This window comes from Equus przewalskii, chromosome 5, assembly GCF_037783145.1.
Source record: "Equus przewalskii isolate Varuska chromosome 5, EquPr2, whole genome shotgun sequence".
Taxonomy (NCBI): domain Eukaryota; kingdom Metazoa; phylum Chordata; class Mammalia; order Perissodactyla; family Equidae; genus Equus; species Equus przewalskii.
Window position 1 is genome coordinate 82,576,946 of NC_091835.1, and position 22,572 is coordinate 82,599,517.

The 22,572-nt window shown below is 43.1% G+C and overlaps 1 protein-coding gene across 2 annotated transcripts in view; it reads left to right on the forward strand.

Moving 5' to 3' along the window:
- Positions 1-1,855: 1,855 nt before the first annotated feature.
- Positions 1,856-22,572, forward strand: part of IRAK3 (interleukin 1 receptor associated kinase 3) — a 64,636-nt gene continuing 43,919 nt past the window's right edge. The window contains exons 1-2 of one of the 2 annotated variants that reach the window (XM_070621962.1): positions 1,856-8,065; positions 22,168-22,350. In XM_070621962.1, the coding sequence (XP_070478063.1) occupies positions 7,918-8,065; positions 22,168-22,350 (331 nt within the window). In that variant the 5' untranslated portion in view covers positions 1,856-7,917. The remainder of the gene's footprint in view (positions 8,066-22,167; positions 22,351-22,572) is intronic. The other variant, XM_070621964.1, reaches the window with a different exon arrangement.

Consider the following 22,572-nt stretch of genomic DNA (forward strand, 5'->3'; position numbering starts at 1 on the left):
AAATTTCTTCTTTCACAGTCCTGGAGGTCACAAGTCAGAAGTCAAGGTGTAGCAGGGGTGGTTCCTTCTAGAGGCTCTCAGGCAGAATCTGGTCCATGCCTCTCTAGTAGGTTCTGGTGGTTGCTGGCATGGTAATCCTCGGAGTTCCTTTGCCTGCGGCTGTATCACTCCAATCTCGGCTTCAACATCACTAGGCCTTCTTCCCTCTGTGCCTCTGTGTTCAAATTTCCCTCTTCTTATAAAGACATCAGTCATTGGGTTCGCGCCCACCCTAATCCAGTGTGATCTTGTCTTAATTTGATTGCATCTGCAAAGACTTTATTTCCAATTAAGGTCACATTGAAAGGTATCAGTGGTTAGGATTAAAATATATATTTTGGGGGGGTCAACCCACAACACAGAGGTAATGACTTTTCAATTGGGTCTTAAAGGATGAGTAGGAGTTCACCAGGCAGGAGATACTAAAAAAAATCCAAACATGAAGTAACTACCACAGACAAATTGGAAAGGACTCACATGTGAGAGACACTACAAAAGAACGAGGTTTGTTGACTTATGGGATACAGGCCCCTAGCACAATGTCTGACACAGCAGGTACTCACTACAGCCTTCTGAATATGTCAATCGGTCGATAAAAATTTCAGGAATTCCCTTGGCAGATGCGACCAGAAACAAGGAGGCTCATTTTCTAGGAAATGATCAGCTTGGGGCATGCTGATTTGAAATGAAAGCAAGAAATCTAAATGAAGTTATTCAATAAATATCGGAGACAAGGAGTTGCAAAAGGGATCTTTAGGGCAGGTTAGGGCTGAGGACACAAATATGAGAATGGTCCAGGTAGAGATAATAGATGAAGAATGAGATTATATGAATCTCCAAGACCTGGAATAAAAAGATCAAAGAACTCGGCCTGCAGGTGCATAGCACAGGCCAGAGGAAGAATCAGTTAAGAAAACAGAAGAAACAATCAATAATGTAGAAATAAAATACTGAATATCATCATAGAGGACAAAAAAGGCAAAAATTCAAGAAAGATGGTATGATGAGGGACTAATGCTGTGGTACTGTCAGAATAAGCCCCAAGGAAAGGCCATTTGATCTGAAAAATTACTAACAGTTTTAGACCCAAATATGCTAGATATTTTCATATACAAAGTTGTTACTGCCTTTATTATGAAGGCAACAGATTAAAATCCAAGCTTTTATTTTTCTTTCAAGGGTTCACAAAAATGAAATAAATTCAGTAATAGAACAAGAGGAACTATGACCACTATGAAAGGCCAGAAGATGTGGATAACTCACTACCAAGGTCGTGAGGATGTGAGCTGTGAAACCTGAGGATGCGACATCATTTCTTGAACTTCTGTGCAGAGGGCTTGTCATGGACTGAATGCTTGTGTCCCACACCCCGAAATTCATATGTTGAAGCTGTAATCCCCAGTGTGGCTGTATCTGGAGAATGGGCTTCTAAGGAAGTAATTAAGGTGAAATGAGGTCATAAGGGTGGGGCCCTGATCTTATAGGATTAGTGTCCTACAAGAAGAAACTCCAGAGAGCCCTCTCTCTCTCTCTTTCAGAGCCCTCACCAGAAGCAGAACCCTGTCGACACCTTGGTCTTGCACTTGCAGCCTCCAGGGTGGGGAGGGAATACATTTCTGTTATGTAAGCCATGCAGTCTGTGGAATTTTATTGCAGCCCAAACAGATGAATACAGGATTTATTTGGGGGATTTACTCAACAGCAAGGAAAAGAGAGCCAAATCCTTGAGAGGGAAAATACGTAAGATTTATGCTTATAACTTAACAAGGACATTTTGGGAATCTTCAACGAGATTTTTTTTCTGTAAGTATTTTTCCAACAAGCAGGGCATCCAGAGTTCTCCTCACTGGCAGCAGTTGCACCATCTGCAAATGCAGGAATTGGACTAGGATCTCTAAGCCCTTTTCCAGTCTCAAATTGCAAACAGTCTGAGTAAATGTAACAGCTAGATCTTAAGTTAACGTGGGGCAAGCCGGCTCAGGGAAAGGAAGCAATATTGTAGCTATGGCCCTGACTCACTAGCCTCTGTGAATACATTCTAGCCTGCAGGTAGCCTAGATGATTAACCACCTCTCTCTTCTACAAAACATGTGATCTGCTAGTTCTGTGACTCTGGCTTATGTTTATCTCCCAGCTGTGACAAGACGACTTTGTTCTCTGAGTTCCCCAGGAACATGACAATCTCCAGAAAGAAAAATTCTGTGTTGGTACCCATCACGAATGACAGAAGAAAGAGATAACGTGGCGCCTTGAACTTCTTCACACCAGATGGTCGACATCCCTAACCACCCTCCTTCCCTGCCCATTTCGCCAATAGAACTGCCTCAAGAATCTGTGTGATTTTAAGATGGTTCTTCAGGATACTAGTCTGCCATCTTCCAATTACGCTGGCTAATTGTATAAACTTTCCTTTCTCAACCACCAACTTGTTTGCAATTGATTGGCACCAGACTGTGGTGAGCAGAATGAGCCCTTTTTGCTCAGTCACATAAATATTTTACTGCAAGAGAAAAAATTTCGCCATAATCTCAGATTTTTACACATGTTTTGGGTTCTTCTAGAGGTAAATAAATGTTTGCTTCAAAAAAGAACATTAGCTAATGTTGAAATTATTATGAAAAGACCTTGACTGAAAACTATTCAGTTATAAAAATCAGACCTTTAAAAGTCAATAGTGACTAGGAAAAAGTTATTACAGCAACATAGTCTGAGGTGAAAAGTGCCATGAAAATGATTTAAAAAGAAAATAGTCAAACGGGATCGACCATGACGGTGTTGGAAGAAATTATTTTCTACAGTTGAGAGTTTTCTAATTATAGAGATGACATATGTTCACTTTAGAAAGTGTGGAAAACACAAAGTTAGAAAATGAAATCACCAGTAATCCCTTCCATCAACCCTAAGAGGATAACTGCTAAAATTTTAGTAGACATCATCTTGTGAAATAAAGATTTTTAGAAAAATGTATTGCTATCTTAAATGAGAAAAGGTTAGGTTACAAGATAATGCAAGCCTAATGTCCTTTAAAAATACACACACACACACAGAACTGGGGGAATAATTATTGCATGTTATTTTCATGAGGTCATTTTGATGTAAGCCTAAGAAACCATCCAACTTTCACTCCTTAAAATTACCAAGTAATGTGCACTACCAGTGCTCTCACCCCAAACCCCAGTGCACCTAGGACCCTCTAAGGCTCGGGGACGGGATGAGACTCAAAGATGGGATAGGTTATCGATCTTTGTTTTGAAAATTATTTCCAAAACCAGGAAATCTCCTACGTCCCACAAGCCTGGGTATCCTTTGAACATTCATCCTTAGGGACGCTGGATCAATAGCTGCCACCAAGATAATCATCTCATATATGTTAAGAGCTGTTATCTGACTCACCTGTTTTCAGATTTCTTAGGCTTTGATGCCTGTGCTTGGCTGTGGCTTGGACACTAATAATACCGTGTATTGGTGCCATTGTCACCACAGCCTTCAGGGTTTCCTCAGCATCTCTGTTTGTTATTCTTTACAGTTCATTCCTGTCTTCCCTCCAGTTGGGATGGAAGCACTGTCTTCTTCTAGCATCCAAGATTGGAGGGTGGGGGGAGGAGTTGGGGAGCATCCCATGGCAAAGGGCTAGGTCGATGTTTTGTGGCTTAGCCACAGCCCTCTCTTTCCGGGAAAGCATGTATGCTGGAGTGGGTGGGGTGTGGTACAGGCTCTGGGTCTGCATGGATCCCAGCGCAGTCTCACATGCCTCCAGAACTTCACGCTGCCAGAATCCTTCTCTATTAACGTTTATTTCTCTCAGGGGGCCCACTTGACTCTCTCTGCAAAACAGTTTCCACAACCATCTCACATTCCACAGATGGAGCTGTATACATTTGAACTCCAGTTTTGGGCAGAGGTCAGTTTCCTTTCCATTGGTTTTACAGGCCCTCCACAAATCAGGGAGTATGACGAAATGTCCGTTCAGGGTATCAGTTAGGATGCATTTGGATGCAAATAACAAGACTCTCAGCTTAAAAACTGACTTAATAAGGGAATTTATGTCATATAATTAGAAGGCCACAAGTAGGACATTCTCTAGGTATAGAATAAATGAACTGCTTAACAGGTTATCAAGGATCTTGCCTTTTCTCTCACTAGACCATCTCCAGGGCTCACTTCATTCTAATATTGACCTCCTGTCGTTATAGAATGGTTCCAGGCAAGGCCAGAGCTGTTGCATGTTTCTACCCAGATGCAGTGAGAGACATCTGAATGAGATCTGGTCCCGCCACGCCATGGATTATTGCCAATTTCAGTCACATGCCAGCCTGAATCTGAGTGCCTGGTCCACTGCTATTTTAAATATGGAGGTCAGGGTGGACCTTCACCACGTGGGAAGAGCATGCCAGGCAAGGAAATGGCAAGTGCAAAGGGGCTCTAATGTAGGCTTCGGCCTGGTGTGTTCAAGGACCAGAAAGGCGACAGTGTGGCTAGCAGAATGAACAAGGAAACAAGATCAGAGGGTAACAGGGTAGAGAGGAATAGGGAGAGAGAGAGAGAATGCAGGTTCTATAAAGAGTTTGACTTTTATTCTGACTGAAATTAGAAGCCATTGTCGGCTTCTCAACAGAGGAAAGACATAATCAGATTTCATTTAAAAGGATCAATCTGGGGGTCAGCCTCATGGCCTAGTGGTTAACCTTGAGGGGCTCCACTTTGGTGGCCCTAATTTGGCTCCTGGGCACAGACCTACACAACTTGGTAGCCATGCTGTGGCAGTGACCCACATACAAAAGAGAGGAAGATTGGCACACATGAAAGCTCAGGGTGAATCTTCCTCAGCAAAAACAAAAACCAAAAAAGGATCAATCTGGCTGTAGTGTTGAGGAAAGCCTGTGGGGAGCAATAGTGGAAGACACTTTTGGTTAGGAGATAACTATAGTAATCCAGACAGGATATGATGGCTCGAACTGTGATGGCAGTAGCGGGAATGGAGAAAAGTATCAGATTCTAGACATATCTTGAATAGAGTCAACAGGATTTGCTGGTGGATTGAATATAGGCCATGAAAAAATAGAGAAGTCAAGGAAGACTCTCATTTTTGGGTCAAGAACTGGAAGGATGGAGTAACCTAGATGGGGAAGAATGTGGAAAGAGCAGTTTTAGGGGGCAGGATCAAGAGCTCAATTTTGGACATGAGTCAAGTTCAAGAGAAAGGTCTGTGTTAAACATATAAATTTGGCAGTCCTCGGTAGAGAGATGGTATTTAAGGCCTCAAAACTGGTTGACATTACCAAGGGAGTGGGTGTAGGCAGAGAAAAGAACTAAAGACTGAGTCCTGGTGCACCCAAACATTAAGTGTTAATGGAGAAGAGGAAAGACAGCAAAGAAAGCTGAAGAGTGACCAGTGAAATAAGCAAAAATGTAAGAGAATGCGGAAGACAAATGAAGAGAATGTCCAACACGGAGGAGGTGATCAACTGTGTCAAAAACTACCGATAGATCAAGTAAGATGAGGGACTGACAACTGACTATTATATTCAGCAATGGTGTGGACATAGGTGACCCTGAAGAGAGCAGTTTCAGTGGAGTAAGGTGGGAGGGGTGGCTCTAATTAGAGTGGGTTCAGGAGAAGATGAGAGGAGAGAAATTGGAGACAGTGAGAATATTCAACTCTTTACCACAAAAGGAGCAAAGAAATGGGGTGATTGATGGAAGAGGGAAGTGGCATGAAAGTTCTTTTGTTTGTTTTAAAGTGGAATATATTTGTATGCTGATGGAATTGATCCAGTAAAGAGTGAGAAATTGATGATGTAGCAGGGAACAAGAAAAGTCGCCCTTGATGTCTTTGAGTAGGAGACAGGAGCTAGTGTACAAGTGAAGGTATTAGACTCGGATAGGAGCCTAGATAATTCATTTATGGAAAAGACCAAGGAGTATATGGCGGTATAGATGCCGGGAGCTACATCGATGTGGTAGTACGACTCTGTGGAAGTTTTACCCCGCTGCATCCCTATTCTCAAGACCCTCATCTGGGCATGAGGATCGGGAGGAAGGTGATGGGAGTTGAGGAGAAAAGAAAAGTCATAAAACAGTTGTCAAGGAGACCAGAAGAGTAAATGGAGTAAAAGCACATAGTGTGACCAGCTGGCAGATAAAGGACACACTTGAGAGTCACGACTTTGATTTTCAATTGAGTCCAATTAACAGCACTTTTGTCCCACCTCACCCTCACCCCCAGCTACACTCAGGTGCATGGGTACAGAGACAAAAATTGGAAAACTGGATTTAATCAGGATAGTAGATTTGCCAAGACAGTTCAACAAATGAGTTCTAAAAATGAGGAGGAATTGAGGTGCAGGAGAGAAGGGCCCGGCAGCGACAGTGAAGAGTAGTGCACATAACCTGATGATATAAAATTCAAAAGTCAAAGGCAGCTTTAGAGAATAGGGAGAGAGCACGGTCTGATAGTAACTGCCAACCCTAAAAACACAAGAGATTTCACATAATCCATATAGACTTCACAAAATCGGCTTTCACATAAAATCCTTGCTTCTCTCTGAATCAAAACATGTGGCCAAGTAGGCCTTGCTGGTTGCTTCACTCACCCACAGTGACTTCCTGGCTCCTCTGCATATTTGAGTTTGGCTCCCCTTTTCTAGCAATTCAATGCCTACCAAGTACTTAATCGTATCTTGGCTCTATTGCTCAACTTATTCAAGTAGCCTCTTTGAGAACTATAGGGCTTCTTAAACGCGTACAGATTGGCATTAACACCTTAGCTATTTGAACAGAGGGATACAGAAACTTTTGCCCAAACAGTATTGGGTTTATCAATTTTCAAGCGTATTTTGCGGGATACTTCAGCTGAGAAACACTTGGAAATTCAGGTTGGGGTACTAAATGGTCGCGTAGCATCACGGTTGATCTCTAGGGGGCGCCGTTCCCAAAGAGTACAAATCTGAAAGGTTTCAAACAGGTGTGGGTTTTAGTCGATGGCCATTGTGCAGTCTTCATTCGTTAAGGTCGGGATTTTTCTGACCACTTTCGAAGCGTCTCCTCTTATTTACATCATGCATGCGGTGGGAGGTTACCGCATGGACAATAGGAGATTTCAGAACAATAGTCCGTTTTACTTAAACTCCATGTTCAAAGCAAAAGGAAGATTCTGTGAAGCACTCTGAGGAAGAGAAGCGTGGTCGAACATGCTTTCATCAGTAGAGCCCAGGAGGAAGAGAAGGGAGTAAAACCAGACAGAGCATGGAGAAGGGGCAGCCTCTTCAAGGACCACAATTTCACTCCACTTGGTTCTGTCTTTTTTCTGTTGTATCTACGTCCACCTTTCCAATAACCACTTCATACGTGCACGCTTATCTGTTTAAATTCAGTCAAAGTCAGGAGGAACACGTGCCAAACGTTTAGAGTGTCTGTCTTCAGCTGAGTGATTATTTTCTTCGTGCAACTTTTCTGTTTTCCAAGCGTTCCTCAATGAACGTGTCTCGCTTTTCTAACGGAAAACACGAAGTCAACTTTACAAAGAAGTGACGACAGATCCCCTATCCATCCACGCCAGGAGACAGCCCCTGCGGGGACGGACCTGGGGTGGCGGACTCCCCATAGTTCGGCCCTCCGGGTCTTGCTGCAGCTCGCCCTCGGCTCTGTCTCTTCAGGCACGTCCCACATCCGGAGCAACCAGACGCCCGGGAGCGGGCGGGGAGCCCGGCCTGCAGCCGCGGGCACCCGGGGAGCGCGCTCGGCGTCACGTGGGCCGGCCGGCCGGGCCGCCGTCGTAGAAGCAGAATTTCCGCGGTTGTGTAACTGCCCCCCGCGGGCGCGCAGCGGCCTGGCCTCGCCTCCCTCCTCCACCGGGCCCTGCTCTCCGGCGGCAGAGCTATGGCCTGGGCGGCAGCGGCGGGCAGCGGCGGGGCCCGCGGCCAGCTCTCGGCGCACACGCTCCTCTTCGACCTGCCTCCCGTGCTGCTGGGCGAGCTCTGCGCCGTCCTGGACAGCTGCGACGGCGCGCTCGGCTGGCGCCGCCTCGGTGAGTGCGCCCGGGCGGGCGGGGGCTCCGCGCACGCTCCGTGCCCCCCGCGCCGGGGGTCGCTCCACCGGCCCCAGGACTGGGGCCTCCGCGCACGCTCCGTGCGCCCCGCGCCGTGCTGGGGCCGCTCCGCCCGTTCCTGGACCGAGTCTCCGTGGACGCACAGTGCACCCCGCTCCGCGCCGGGGGCCGCTTGGCTGGGTGCTGGACCGGGGGATCTGCGCACATTCCGTGCGCCCCGTGCGAGGGGCCGCTTGCCTGGGTGCTGGACCAGGGGATCTGCGCACGTTCCGTGCGCCCCGTGCCTGGGGTCGCTTGGCTGGGTGCTGGACTGGAGGCTCCGCGCACGCTCCGTGCGCCCCGCGCCGGGGGTCTCTCCGTCGGGTCCTGGACGGTGGGGCGGAGGAGCTGCCCCTTCCTCAGGACCCGGATCCTCCCTGAGATGACCACCTCCCTCCCCCCCCCCCAAGCTCCTCCTTCTCTTTCAAAGAGACCCTGGGTAAGGCTGCAGGGTGCAGTGAGCGGAGCCTTGGGAGAAACACGCTCGCGTGACAGCGGCTAATGTTTATCAACTCTTCCTGCCTTGCTTGCTTCAGAATACTTTATGTCAGAAGGCGTATGTGATGTCTTGTAATTGCGAAATTACCCCGGAATATAATTTTCACATTAAAACATTTTTTATAACTTTAAAATATTTGTCCTTTGGTGTTTTCAGTGCACTCCCAGGTGCCCAGCTTAATTAAATTTAAGGTGAAATACTAAAGTGAAATACTCTTTGTAATTAACGTGGCTCCCAGTTTTCTTGATTAAATGTATCTTGCTTATTTACCCAATGTGGTGGAATGAAGGTTTATGCTAGAGAATGGCTTTTTATTTTAATCTAGAAAGGTGGCTTCAAGCACGTTATGCTGTCCTTGGGATGTTGAGGGACTGCTTGTTGGAAGTCGGATGTGATCATCAGAAATAATTCAGACGAAAATCTCTGTTTTGTTAAGTACAGGCATTTGGGGTTACAGCTGATACTCCATGAGGCTGCCTTTAATTAATGTTAGTTGAAAATAAACACAATTATGTCAAAACGACTTAGCCTTGATTTTCTTAAACAGCTATTTTTCTTATCGAGAAAAACAGAAAACCTTTGAGGAAAAGAGTTTTATTTGTGATTGATGAACAATGTGGCCACACTTTCTGGAAAGTGGCATTCCGCCTCTGGTTGTATAAACATTTTTTCTATATTATAAGCTCTGTAATTTTAAATTATGGCCCTGAAGTAAACATCTCAGAAGAGGATACTTGATCCTTTGATTTCTGGAAAGCATAGAGATCTGGAAAGCATAGGATGTGGAAAGCACAGAGATTTCTAGTATGCATTTGAGGGATAAGATCCATCCAGACCAGATCTTTTTGAAATGGAGGATGGCATGGGCAGTTTTCGTGCCCCGTGGTTTCCTAGTTACTAAATCAGTGAGAGAAAGATGTTTTAAGTCCAGTTCACAGGCAGTGAGTGGGGTCGGGTAGGTGTCATAAACAAGTGAGGTGGGTCAGTGCAGGCTGAAAAATGGAAGACCATTTTTTACGTCTCATCTAGACGGGGCTGTCCGTACTCAGTCCCGGGTCACTGCTGCTGTTCAGGAAGTTCAGCCCAGTGCTGCTGGATCTCCTCTCTCTCCGTGTCTCTCTCCCCCTCTCTCTCTCTCCCTCTCGGCATTGATATTCAGATTTCATGCTTCACATGGGCTGTCTCATATAACCCTTCCGATCACCCTGCGAGGCAGGTGCTATTACTGTCACCAGTGTTTTAACAGGTGAGGAAACTGTGGTACAAATCAGTTGAGTAACTTGCCCAAATTGACACAACTAGGAAGTGGGAGGGCCAGGACTTGAACCTTGGCAGTCTGGATCCTGGGCCTGTGCCCTAACCCCGCAGCTATTCTCCATTTCCTGACTGTGACTTCCTAAAGGTCATGAGTATTGCTACATCTCACAGCCTCCCTAAAGTACAGCCATGAAAGAACAATTCAGTGAGCCATTTCAAACATGCAGCCCCATTTTCCTAGTCATGGAAATAAATGAAAACCACCCAAATGAGAACAAGCAAAGGCTATTTCTTCAAGGCCAGGGAGTCAGCCATCATCACTTGTGTTTGACACAGATGCAAAGGCAGGCGGAGGAGTGGAAAAGCTTTCTAGTGGACAGAAGAGAAGGCTTCGGGCCTGCCCTGATCGGAGGTGTTGGCGTGGGAAGCTGTGGACGGACTAACTAGAAGCGGGGCATTCAATGTGATTGTATAGGGGTGTTTATTTGGCTTTCTCCAGTTGGCTCTGAGTTGGAAGTAGGGGCAAAAATTAAGGAAGCTGTCAGTTACTAATCAGTTCCTGACTGTTTGGGGCCGATTCTCTAGGAGTTGTTGTTTGGCTTCCTGGACTAGTTGCTGCAGGGAGGAGATTGGCTTCCTGGGCTGGTTGATGCACAGTGTGGGTCAGAACTCTATTTTTATGTGTAGTCTGGCCATTGTTCCTACGTGTATTTGTTCTCTCACAGGGGAGAATCTAATGTCTCCTCCCTGCGTAGTGCAGGGGGTTGTGCCTACTGACTGCCAGGACTGCATAGCTCTGAAAGGAGACCTGGAACAGACCAGCTGCTTTGTGCATTGTTGGCTCAGCGAGGAGGGAAGGCTGGCCCAGTTCAGGGTAGTGGAGGGCAACCAACTGTGTTAGAGATGCTGAGTTTCTTTATTGGCACAGTGGAAGGAGAAAGAGGGACGAGGTGCAGGAAGGGAAAACCTGACCTTAGGAGGACAGGGGAGTGTGTGGGAAGACTGACTCAAGGAGACAGTCTCTGTTATGCTCAGGACCACGGAGAGCCTAAAGATATAGGGGGTCCAAAATTTATGCCATATAACAAACAACTGTAATGGTAATAGGTAAGACTGTTTCTAACTGATCATGATTCTTGATGATGGTAAACATCAGGCTGTATTTACGTAAGGCAGCTCCAACAAAGGTAGATCGTGTGGCAGGCTCTGTGATAGGATCAGTGTATACACAATAAGGTAGACTAGTCGTTGACAAACCAGAATCTCTTGTGCCATCTTTTAAAAACACAAATGCCCAGGCCCCACCCCTGGAGCTGGTGATTCAGTAGGTCTGTGTTGAGGGTCCAGCATCTTTCTGTTTTTTGCTAAGCCGTATGGGTGAGTCTGATGCACAGCCTGGTTTGGGAGCCATTGCTTAGGCCAAATTCTCTTCTCTAATAGCATCTTAACGTAACAGTCATTTTACCGCACTATTTTGCTACTCCACTTAATTCTTTTTATCTTTGAACACATTGTATGTATTAATCTTCAAACTACTTTTATCAAGTATTGTTATTAAAAATAGTGTAATCACAAGATAATATATTCTCTGTTTGATATTGATGATTTTATGGCTTTCTAATGAAAGTAGGAACCCAAATTGGAGAATGTTATTTATCTCACACTTCCTTCCAGACATGATAACTTGTATACAGAGCCTCTGGTGACGACTTGTTTCGTTACGTTACCATAGAGTGGTATTTAAATTAAATTGTTTGGACCAGTTCACTCTGTAAAATCTCTCAACATTTATGATACACTGAGAAAGAACTCTTTTTATAGATACTATGTAATGGGGTGTGTAGTAGTCCCCCCTTGTCCATGGGGGATATGTTCCGAGATCTCTAGCAGTTGCCTGAAATCATGGATAGTACCAAACCCTATAAATACTATGTTTTTTTCTCTACATACATACCTATGATAAAGCTTAATGTATGAATTAGGCACAGAAAGAGATTAAGAATAACAATAATAAATTAGAACAATTATGACAATATACTGTAATAAAAGTTACTGTAGATCTTAGCAACCTCAGCATATAACTTTTTTTCTTTCCTTGTTAAGTCAAGAACTTTCACCTTTTCACTTAAAGGAAGCATTTTATGGCTTCTCTGTGGTATATCTGAATTGCCAGCATCACTACTCTTGCATTTGGGGGCCATTATTAAGTAAAATAAGGGCCACCTGAACACAAGCACTGTACTACCAAGACAGCTGATCTGATAACCAAGATGGCTACTGAGTGACTAACGGGCAGGTGGCGATACAGCGTGGATCTGCTGGACATGCGTCCATGGGATGCGTCATGTCCCTGGGTGGACGGAGCGGGATGGCACGAGATTTCCTCACGTTGCTCAGAATGGCTCGAAATCTAAAATTTATGAATTGTTTATTTTTGGAATTTTCCATTCAATATTTTTGGACCACAGATGATGACAGGTAACTGAAACTGTGGAAAGTAAAACCACGCATAAGGGAGGATTACTGTATTCAGTTTTCTTCCTCTCCAAAAAGGAATGAAAATTATCATAGAAATTATTAATCACTTTAAAAGAAATTAAATGTAAAATCACATTAAATGTGTATTTGAATACTCAATAAAGATTTAAAATAATAGTAATAATAATAATAGCTGTCATCTGTTGGCTGTTTACTGTTTGCCAGACACTCTGTGCTAAGCAATTTTGTGGATTATCTCATTTATCAGAAATTCTGTAATGTAGGTACTGTTTCTATTTATATTTTATAGTTAGGGAAACTGACTTTAGAGAGTTTAAGTAATTTTTTTTTTTTTAAGATTGGCACCTGAGCTAACAACTGTTGCAAATCTTTTTTTTTTTTCCCTGCTTTTTCTCCCCAAATCCCCCCAGTACGTAGTTGAATATCCTAGTTGCAGGTCCTTCTAGCTGTGGCATGGAGAGTTTAAGTAACTTACCGCAAGTCACAGTTTAGTAAATTGCTGGTTAGGATTCTAACCAGCTGGTTGGGCTCCAGAGCCCATGTTCTTCTTAAAAACATGTTTAAATAGACTTTATTGTTTAGAACAGTTCTAAATTTACAGAAAAATTTAGAATGTAGTACGAAGAGTTCCCATATACTCTATATTTGTCCCATATACTCAGCACCCAGTTTCCCCTGTTAGTGACACTTTACATTAGTATGGTACATTTGTGATAATATTGATACATTATTATTAAATAAAGTCCATACTTTAGTCAGACTTCGTTCATTTTTGCCTGATGTCCCTTTTCTCTTACACAGTCCCATCCAGGAGACCATATCACATTTAGTCATCCTGTCTCCTTCAGCTCCCCTTGGCTGTGACAGTTTCTCAGACTGCTAGTTTTTCATGACCTTGGCAGTTTTGAGGAGTCCTGGTCAGTACTGGTCTACTATTTTGTAAACTGTCCTTGAACAGAGGTTTGTCTATGTTTTTCTCACGATTAGACTGAGGTTATGGATTTGGGGAGGCAGACCACAGAGGTGAAGTGCCCTTTTCATTTCATCGTATCACACCGTTTATGTGACTTACCACTGTTGACGTTAACCATGGGTGACTCAGTGTCTGGCAGGTTTCTGCACTGTAAAATTGCTCTTTTTTCCCCTTCTTTCCATCTTATACGCTTTGGAAGGAAGTGACTATGTGCAGCCCACACTTAAGGAATAGAGAGTTATGCTTTCCCTCCTGGAAAGTGGAGTAGAACCTATGTTCTTTGACTGCCATGTTATTTCTCCCATCTTACAATATTCTGTCTAGATCTCACTTCTACTCTGAGTTACCACCCCATTTCTGTCTTCCGCTGGACGGTAAAATTCCTCAAAAAGGCTATTTATACTCCAGTTCCTCCACTCTCCCTTGAACCTGTTCCAATCAGGATTTCACCCCTGACTGCTCCACTGAAATTCCTCTCATCCAAAGTCACCTTGGCTGGATCCAGTGGTCGGTTCTCAGTCTTTATCTTATTTGACACAGTTGATCACTCCTTCCTCCTTGAAGCACTGTCTTTGCTTCAGAGCATTACACTCTCTTTATTTTCTTCTCTTCTTATGGGTTTCTCTTTATCTCTCTGGTCTCTCAGAGTGCCCCCGGGATTAGTTCCTGGGCCTCTTCTCTTCTGTTTATCTACTATACCCACTCTCTTGTAAATTCCATCTCTCTGCTAATAACTCCCAAATTTCTAGCCTGGGTCTCTATCTTGAACATCAGCTCCGTCCATCTACTTGTCTACCTAACAGACATTTCCAACTTAACAGTCCAGAAATGCTCCCTTCCCCTCCCAATTTTTCCCCATCTCGGTTAATGGCAACACCATCCTTCATTTGTTCAGGCTGAAAATATTATTCTTCTTTGACTTCTCACTTTCTCTTACAAACCACTTCCTGTTTCTTAGCAAATGCTGTTGACTCTGCCTTCAGGATCTATCTAATAATCTGACCGCCTTTTACCACTGCCACCACAGCCATCCCAGTCCACACCACCAGCAGATTCCTCCTGGGTGATTTCAGCAGTCTCTTCACTGGGCTCCCTGCCACTGCCCTTGCCCTGCTTGAGTCTCTCTCCAACACAGCAGCCAGTGAGCCTGTTAAACATGCGAAGTATATTATATCATTATCCTATGTCAGACCCCCAGCGGCTTCCCATCTCACAGTAAACACCAAAGTCCTACATCACTTTTCTCACTTCCTCCTTCTTGTTTGCTCCACTCCAGCTACACTGGCCTCCTTGGACATGCAAGGAGCATTCTTCCTGCAGGTCACCCTGAGGCTCACTTCCTCACCTCCTTCATGTTTTTGATGCATTGTTACCTACCCTGACACTCTTTTAAAATTGACACCCTCCACCCTCATACCCCTTTCCTGCTTTATTTTTCTCTACATCACTTATCATCCCTCACAGACTTCATACATGTATAGCTTTATATATATACATATATATAACTTTATAGATATATGACTTTATAGATTTTATATATATAATTTCTTGGTTTCTTTGTTTATTGTCCATCTAGAAGTAAGCTTCCTGAGGGCAGGGGGACTTCTGTTTGCCTTGCCTCCTGCTTATTCCTCTAGCATCCAAAATGGTACCTGGTACAGAGTAGGCATTTGGAAAATATCTGTAGATTGAATGAATGAGTGAATGAACAGTTTTCTATTAAACATGTAAAACTTTATTGGGCAGAATCTTAGACAAAGCATTGTACTAGACACAACATCATGGTGCCTGCTCATAAAGATTTTCCAATGTAATGTAGGCAGCAGACCTATATAGATGCTATAAAGAAGTTTAATGAGGGAAGAAAGTATGGGGAAATAGTACTGATCTTTTCCTGGGTCTGGAATTACACGGCTTCTGAGTTCTAGACTGGAACTCTGGTGTTGAGGGTGAGCTGTTCTTAAATTCTCTCCCAGAGGTAGTTAATAGTCAGTCCTGACCTGTGTCTGGGATTGAGAGAAGCATGGATGGAGGGGTACCTGGTATTCTTGTAAAATTCGTTAGCTAGTGGGTGTTAATGCTATGGTCTGGTAAGAGGAGTTGAACTAACCTTCACTTTTTAGTTTTGTATTACTTTTTTTGGAATTAAAAAGATCTTCAGTCTGGAATGTTCTTTTTAAAATTGCCTAATTTCTTTGTGTGCTTTGTAGGAAGAAAGAAGAGAGGCATCATTTCCTTTTCCCATTATCTCAAAACAAACTTTGTGAGAATGCACTCAGTTTCCTAGGGGTTTTGGCACGTGGCTATATGCAAATACAAAGATTCTAAACAGGGGTGTGTTGCGTTATTCTAAAAAACCCCTTCAGAGACATATTTGCATATGGAGAGTGATTTGTGCCGCTGAATTCCCGGCCGTTAGCGCTGTCTAGATAGTCCTGCGCTCTCAAAACAGAGCCTCAAGGACGGGGAGCATCGAATGATTAGTAAGCAATCGGCGTCTTTGGATAAACTCTGAACTTCTCAGGTTGACTTTCTGGCTTATATTGTGCCAAGATTTCTTTCAGATAAAAGGTTTGCGTTCCATCAAAATGGTTTTAAACGATGCTTAACTACAGCATGTTTTTCTTAATTTATCTTTTCATTTAGAATGTTCTTAACTTTAACAACACAGTCACTGAGAAGTTTACTCCTTATTTTTATTTATTTAGTACTGTGAATAAACAAAGTTCTATGTGCTGGGAAGAAACAAGTAGGAAGGATTAGGGAAAACTATGAATATTGAAGAATATAATTAACGTGAAGAGTTTGCATTCCTGTCACATCAAATTGAAGTTATTGTTTTCTAGACTTTGATCTAATGAATCATACATTTTATGAATGCTAACAATACTCTTTAGTGGTGTTTCTGTTCGGAATGCGTCATCACTGGAGAGAAGCTATTAGGGTTGCGCTGTGAATCACCAATTAGAGAAAGAGCAAAGATTTCATTTCTAGTCCTGAAAGCCACCCATGCCTGCAGGATCCATTTGAACGGAGCCCGGCTCATTTTCACACCGTAAACTACTCCTATTAGAAAAAACCCCTTGCCTAATCTAGCTTTCCTTAGACTTCGCGCAGACTCAGAGCCCTTGAGCAGGATTAGTCTTAGGGAACTAGAAGCCCCAGCTCATTTGGCATCTGTTCATTCACCCTCCAGCTCAATCTCAGAAATGCACTCAAGGGAGAACATCTTACATTAGCAATTTCTCAGCCAAGTCACAGGAGGGAGGGCACAAAATCATGGCCTGTTGTACTTTTAGAACGGAAATTCAGAAATTAAAAAAAGAAAAAGAAAAACAAGGAATGGAATTACGTGGGAAATCTGACATCCCCTGGGACTTGAAAAGTTACTTCCAGATTTCCTTAATAGTTATAAAACTATTCCTCTCCTACTGTGAGAATTGTGAGCTGTAAAATGTTTATTCCTTTTTATGTGTAAATGTCGTATGTGAGATTCCTGCTACTATCACCACCAGACGGATCTTCCAAAAAGTAAAGCTTCCATCTCTGCAGCACCTTCTCAGAAATCTTAGATTGGTCCCATCTACTTTCAGAATAAAGTCTCAGTTCTTATGCTCACACTCAGGGCCTCTGTCTGTCATTCAGCAAATACGTATTGAACATCGACTCTGTGCTAAGAGCATTCCTACAGAGGTAACACGGAGGAGTTCACCAATTCTTAACATGAACCCTCTGCTTTAAGCACACTGGTCCCCTCTTTGCCCCTTTAGGCCCTTTTCTGCATTTCTAGAACAATTCCCCATTGGACAGGCTCTTCCCTCTTCCCTCGGCCTAGGTAAACCTGGCCCCAATCCACTCCTGTTGCAAAGCCAGCCGATGTCCCACCACTTGCATGCTCCCTCTCTGACTGTGGTGGCCCACAAGGGCATCTTCTTTCTTCACCCCTGTTAGGTGCTTATCACTTATCCCAAAGACTCAAAATGCAGAGGGAACTGTTTTATTTAAAAAAAGAAAAGAAAAAAGCAGTGGCATGTTATATACATATTAATTATTAATTTATATAGTACATTATGCCTAATATTCTACAAATATTAGCCAATTAATTTACTAATATAACAAGCGGAAACTTAAACTTTGCCTTTGCTGAAATTTCCTATTTAGCCTTCCCCCATTGGAATGTTAATCTGGAGACTGGGAAGCGTTTTAAAGACAGGGCTCATATAATCAGCAGGCTGGACAAGGGCAACCAAATTTAGCATCTGTTTTGAGAGGGACTCCTTCAAAGGACATTTACAGATGAGAAGTCTGAGATTGCTCAGTGAGGCTGCGACTTGCCTGGAGTTGCACTATAGGTCGATGGCAGAGCCACCAGTAAACCCTCATGTTCCTGCATATACCCAGGGGCCCACGAGATGCTCTATCTTGACTGATGACTTTTCTCCTTAGAAAACAGTATAGTCTATGGGGCTCAGACTTCGTTTGTCTTGTTTTCAATCTGAAACCCCAATGATTTTTTTTCCTCCCCAGGGTAGCATACTCTATCCAATAATTTCTTAAGAATTGGCCTCTTTTAGAAATACTCATAGTTTTAAACTTGGCTCAGCCTCCAGAAAGCACTCCTCTAGGAAGCTTTCCATGATGTCCCCATCTTTAGTTAGGGATTCACGCTTCTCTCATACATGGTGCGTGCAATTACTGTTCTGCTGGTGCACAGTAAATACTCAGCAAATGTGTAAACTACACTGATTTGCAGTGTTTCGCCCAAGAGCTTCTAGAAATAGTTGAATAAAGTGTTTACGAAAAGTATGCCTCAACCAAATAGGCAGATTACATTATTAAAAAGAAATACATTAAAATAGACTTATCATGTCTTGCCAAATAGTTTTGTTTTGAATCTCCCTTCTATTTTTTTAGTGATAAGCTATCTAAAACATATATTGGCATCTGGATAGTCCCTGCATCTTCATGAGACATCATCTCTTCAAAGAGATGAAGAATAAGTATGTTCTTGCCAAAATTAAAATATGGAGGGAAGACAAAGACATTCCAACTCAGTGGTGTCAGACATTTTACCGTAGCTGTTTTTCCCCCCACAGTCGTGGCATTCATTCAAATTGAATGTCTCAACTTTATCTTCCCCTGTTTCATTTACTCACAAGAGCTGTCACTTCCCGTCACTTTCTTCTGGTACAAGATGTGACTGAAATAACAGAAAATTCAAGATAAAACTTGGGGGTGTTAGTCAGGAGAGACTAAGTTATGCTTCAGTAACAAATACCACCAAAATCTCAGTGGTTAACATAACAGAAGTTCACTCTTTGCTCATGGGAAGAGCACTGAGAGTCCAGGACAGCTGACCTCCATGTAGTGGCCCAGCATTTCAAGCTGCTTCAACCTTGAGGCACCCTCATGTCACCATGATTGGTTATGGCACTCAGCCTCCTCTCCCTCTGCCATGTACAAATTTGGAAGCTACCCTCCACCAGTAACCACGGTAACCTCGTTGAAGGACTCATCTATCCACCAATGATATTCTCCAAAGGCTGATGTCCTTTTAAAAGACACACAGGTGCTCAGAAGAGCAATAAGCCCTATGGAACTACGTTCTGACTCCAAAGTTTAAAAAATTTCTTACGGATCTACTACAACAGTTATAGTACTTGACTCAAGACACCAGAAAGGCAAATGTCTTTGACTTTAATATGGCATCCCATATTATTATTGCTAGTGCCCATCACCATTTCCAGTCCTCTACTCCATCAGAGAGGATTAGACTTTCCTGCCCTGGGTTAGTTATGCCTATGTGTCTCTTCCAGCCAGAAACACTGAAGAACCAGGGTGCAATTCCCCAGGCTCCCATTCCTGCCACAGCAATATCTACCAAGTCAATTTTTGGCTCACAGAAAGAACAGTAGTGGTTTCATATTGTGATCTCTTGCAACTTTCAGGATTTACTTATAGTCTCAGCAGGAACATAAAGTTGAAGGAAATTGAAGAGTCCACCAAACGTCTGTAGGACTGAAAATGTGGGGGGAGGGGATGCCATATTAAAGTGGAAGACATTTGCGATTCTGATGTCTTGATTCAAGTACTATAACTGGTGTAGTAGATCCGTAAGAAATTTTTTAAACTTTGGAGTCAGAACATAGTTCCGTAGGGCTTATTGCTCTTCTGAGCACCTGTGTGTCTTTTAAAAGGACATCAGCCTTTGGAGAATATCATTGGTGGATAGATGAGTCCTTCAACGAGGTTACCGTGGTTACTGGTGGAGGGTAGCTTCCAAATTTGTACATGGCAGAGGGAGAGGAGGCTGATTGCCATAACCAGTTATGGTGATGTGTTGGGGGTCCCCATGACAGGTGCATTTTATCTACAGACCTGTGTCTGGCCTCCCAAGATTTTTAGACTCTCTGGAGGATGAAGGTATGAGAGGAGGCTGCCGTCACCGTCACTGGCCCCGAAACACATTGCTACTTTTAGTGCTCAACGGGACTGGACTAATCTAAGAGGGTTGGTCCAGGGACAAGAAAGCCACCCTTTCAATCTGTCATTTGCTTTCTTTCTCCCTCCTTTGCCTTAAAATGCACTTTAAAATTTGGAAGTTGTATGAAAAGGCAGTATAATTTTTTTTTGTTTTATCTAGTTATTTTTAAATCGAGGTTATGACAGTTTACAACATTGTGAAATTTCACACGTTGCACATTATTGTTTGTCAGTCACCATATAACTGCGCACCTTCACCCTATGTGCCCACCCCCACTCCCCTTCCCCCGGTAACCACTAAACAATTCTCTTTGTCTATGTATTAGTGTATCTTCCACATGTGAGTGAAATCATACAGTGTTTGTCTTTCTCTTTCTGGCTTATTTCACTTAACACAATACCCTCAAGGTCCATCCATGTTGCGAATGGGACAATTTTGTCTTTTTTATGGCTGAGTAGTATTCCATTGTGTATATATACCATATCTTCCTTATCCATTCATCAGTCGATGGGCACTTGAGTGGCTTCCACATCTTGGCTACAGTGAATAATGCTGCAGTGAACATAGGGGTTCATAAGTTTCTTTGAATTGTTGATTTCAGGTTCTTTGGATAAATACCCAGTAGTGGGATAGCTGGGTTATATGACATTTCTATTTTTAATTTTTTGAGTAATCTCCGTACTGTTTCCCATAGTGGCTGCACCAGTTTGCATTCCCACCAGCAGTGTTTGAGGGTTCCCAAAAAGGCAGTATAATTTTTTACCTGAAGAATCCTGTTAACTAAGGGTGCCATAAAAACTCACATACTAGGGCTGGCCTGGTGGTGCAGCAGTTAAGTACGCATGTTCTGTTTCAGCGGCTCGGGGTTCGTCAGTTCGGATCCTGGATGTGGACGTGGCACCACTTGTCCAGCCATGCTGTGGTGGGCGTCCCACATATAAAGTAGAGGAAGATGGGCATGGATGTTAGCTCAGGGCCAGTCTTCCTCAGCAAAAAGAGGAGGATTGACAGCAGATGTTAGCTCAGGGCTAATCTTCCTCAAAAAAAAAAACAAACAAACAAACAAAAACTCACATACTTTCAGTACAACTTTAAGATATTTAAACAGACCCTAAATAAGCCATTTACACTGTTTTAAAGCAATTAAAAGCCTAGTGTCCCAGAGGAACATTTCTCTGACCCTGTCCAGATATTTGCTTTTAGTTGCTCAAAATGTTCAGCAGCAAAACAGTATAGAACAAATTTAAAACAGCATTCCATAAAAACTTCAACAGATGAACCTACTGCGTTACAAGTGAGTAATCACAGTGAGGGGAGGGGGCAAGAAAAGAACTAACCTATGCAACTTTGGAAAACAGGATCTGACCTGAATATTCTCAGGCTAAGGACAAAAAGAATTGTACCTAAATGCTGTAATTTGGTTAGTTAATGTGTTTCTCACAGAAGTATGGGCTAGCAATTCTGAAAGTACTTTGCATACATGGCAGAATTGAACAAACAAGTAAATATATTGTAGATAATGAGAACAAAGTTTCTCGCTGTCCGAGAATGAAGTTATAAATGAGGAAGGACTAAAATGAACCATGTGGTGTTGGCTTAGAATCCGAGGTGTCAGTATAAAATCATAGTTTTTCCTAAGTGTACAGACAGAGAAATATGGATGCATGGGGTAGCGTCCATCATGTATTTCCGAGCTCCGCCTGCTTGCAGGGCCTAGAAGCAATGGAACTCCAGCAGCAGAGCACAGCTAGCATCTCGATCTTGCCTTCTAGACACCATTTTCCAATAAAGGGAACCAGGACTCCTCGGAAAAGTAATTAATTCCAAAGCTGGGGCAGAGGAAATACAAAATGAGCCTGGAACTTCTTGAGAAGCCATAGTGAAGAAACCTGCAGACACCGCCTTAACCAAGCCCTCAAATTAACTTCACCAGTGATGAGCCATCGACATCATGAACCCCTTGTTATGCACTGAGACCGACACAGTAGCATTTCACTGTCCTGAAAGATCCGGGAACAGCAGATGGGGGCAGATGAAGGAAAAGTAACAAGAATGTGGGGAACTGGATGGGATCTTAGAATAGAAAAAAAGACGTCAGTGGAAAAGCTTCTGAAATTAGAATAAGGTCTGCAGTTGTCACTGCCTCCGATCACGGTACTTCAGCTATGTAAGGTGTTAACATTAGGGGAAGTTGGGTGAGAGTATATGCTGAAATTAGTTCAAAATAAAAAATTATAAATAAAATGAAATAAAACATACAAGGTACACAAAACCAAGTATTCCAATTAAAGTAAACTACTCTTTGGTTCTTCCTGTTACACTTTCCACAGCGGAGAGACTTTCAAGCAGCTGGCTGGATGTTCGTCACATTGAAAAGTATGTAGACCAAGGGAAAAGTGGAACGAGAGAATTGCTTTGGTCCTGGGCACAGAAAAACAAGACCATCGGTGACCTTTTACAGATCCTCCAGGAGATGGGGCATCATCGAGCTATCCATTTAATTACAAACCATGGTAAACACTGATTCTTATGAGGTGGCTCTCAAGTCCGTTTTATAGGAATTGTAATTTGTAAATGTAAATATTGCGTTTTATCCAAGAAATTGACTGATCAGGCTGTGTCAGTGATTTCTTACCTCTGGCTTTTATCTGAACGGGGGCTTTGCAGCTTCACTTTTTTGTGTGTGACACTTTCCTTCCTTCTTGCCAAACTTATACAACCAATTCCTTTCTACT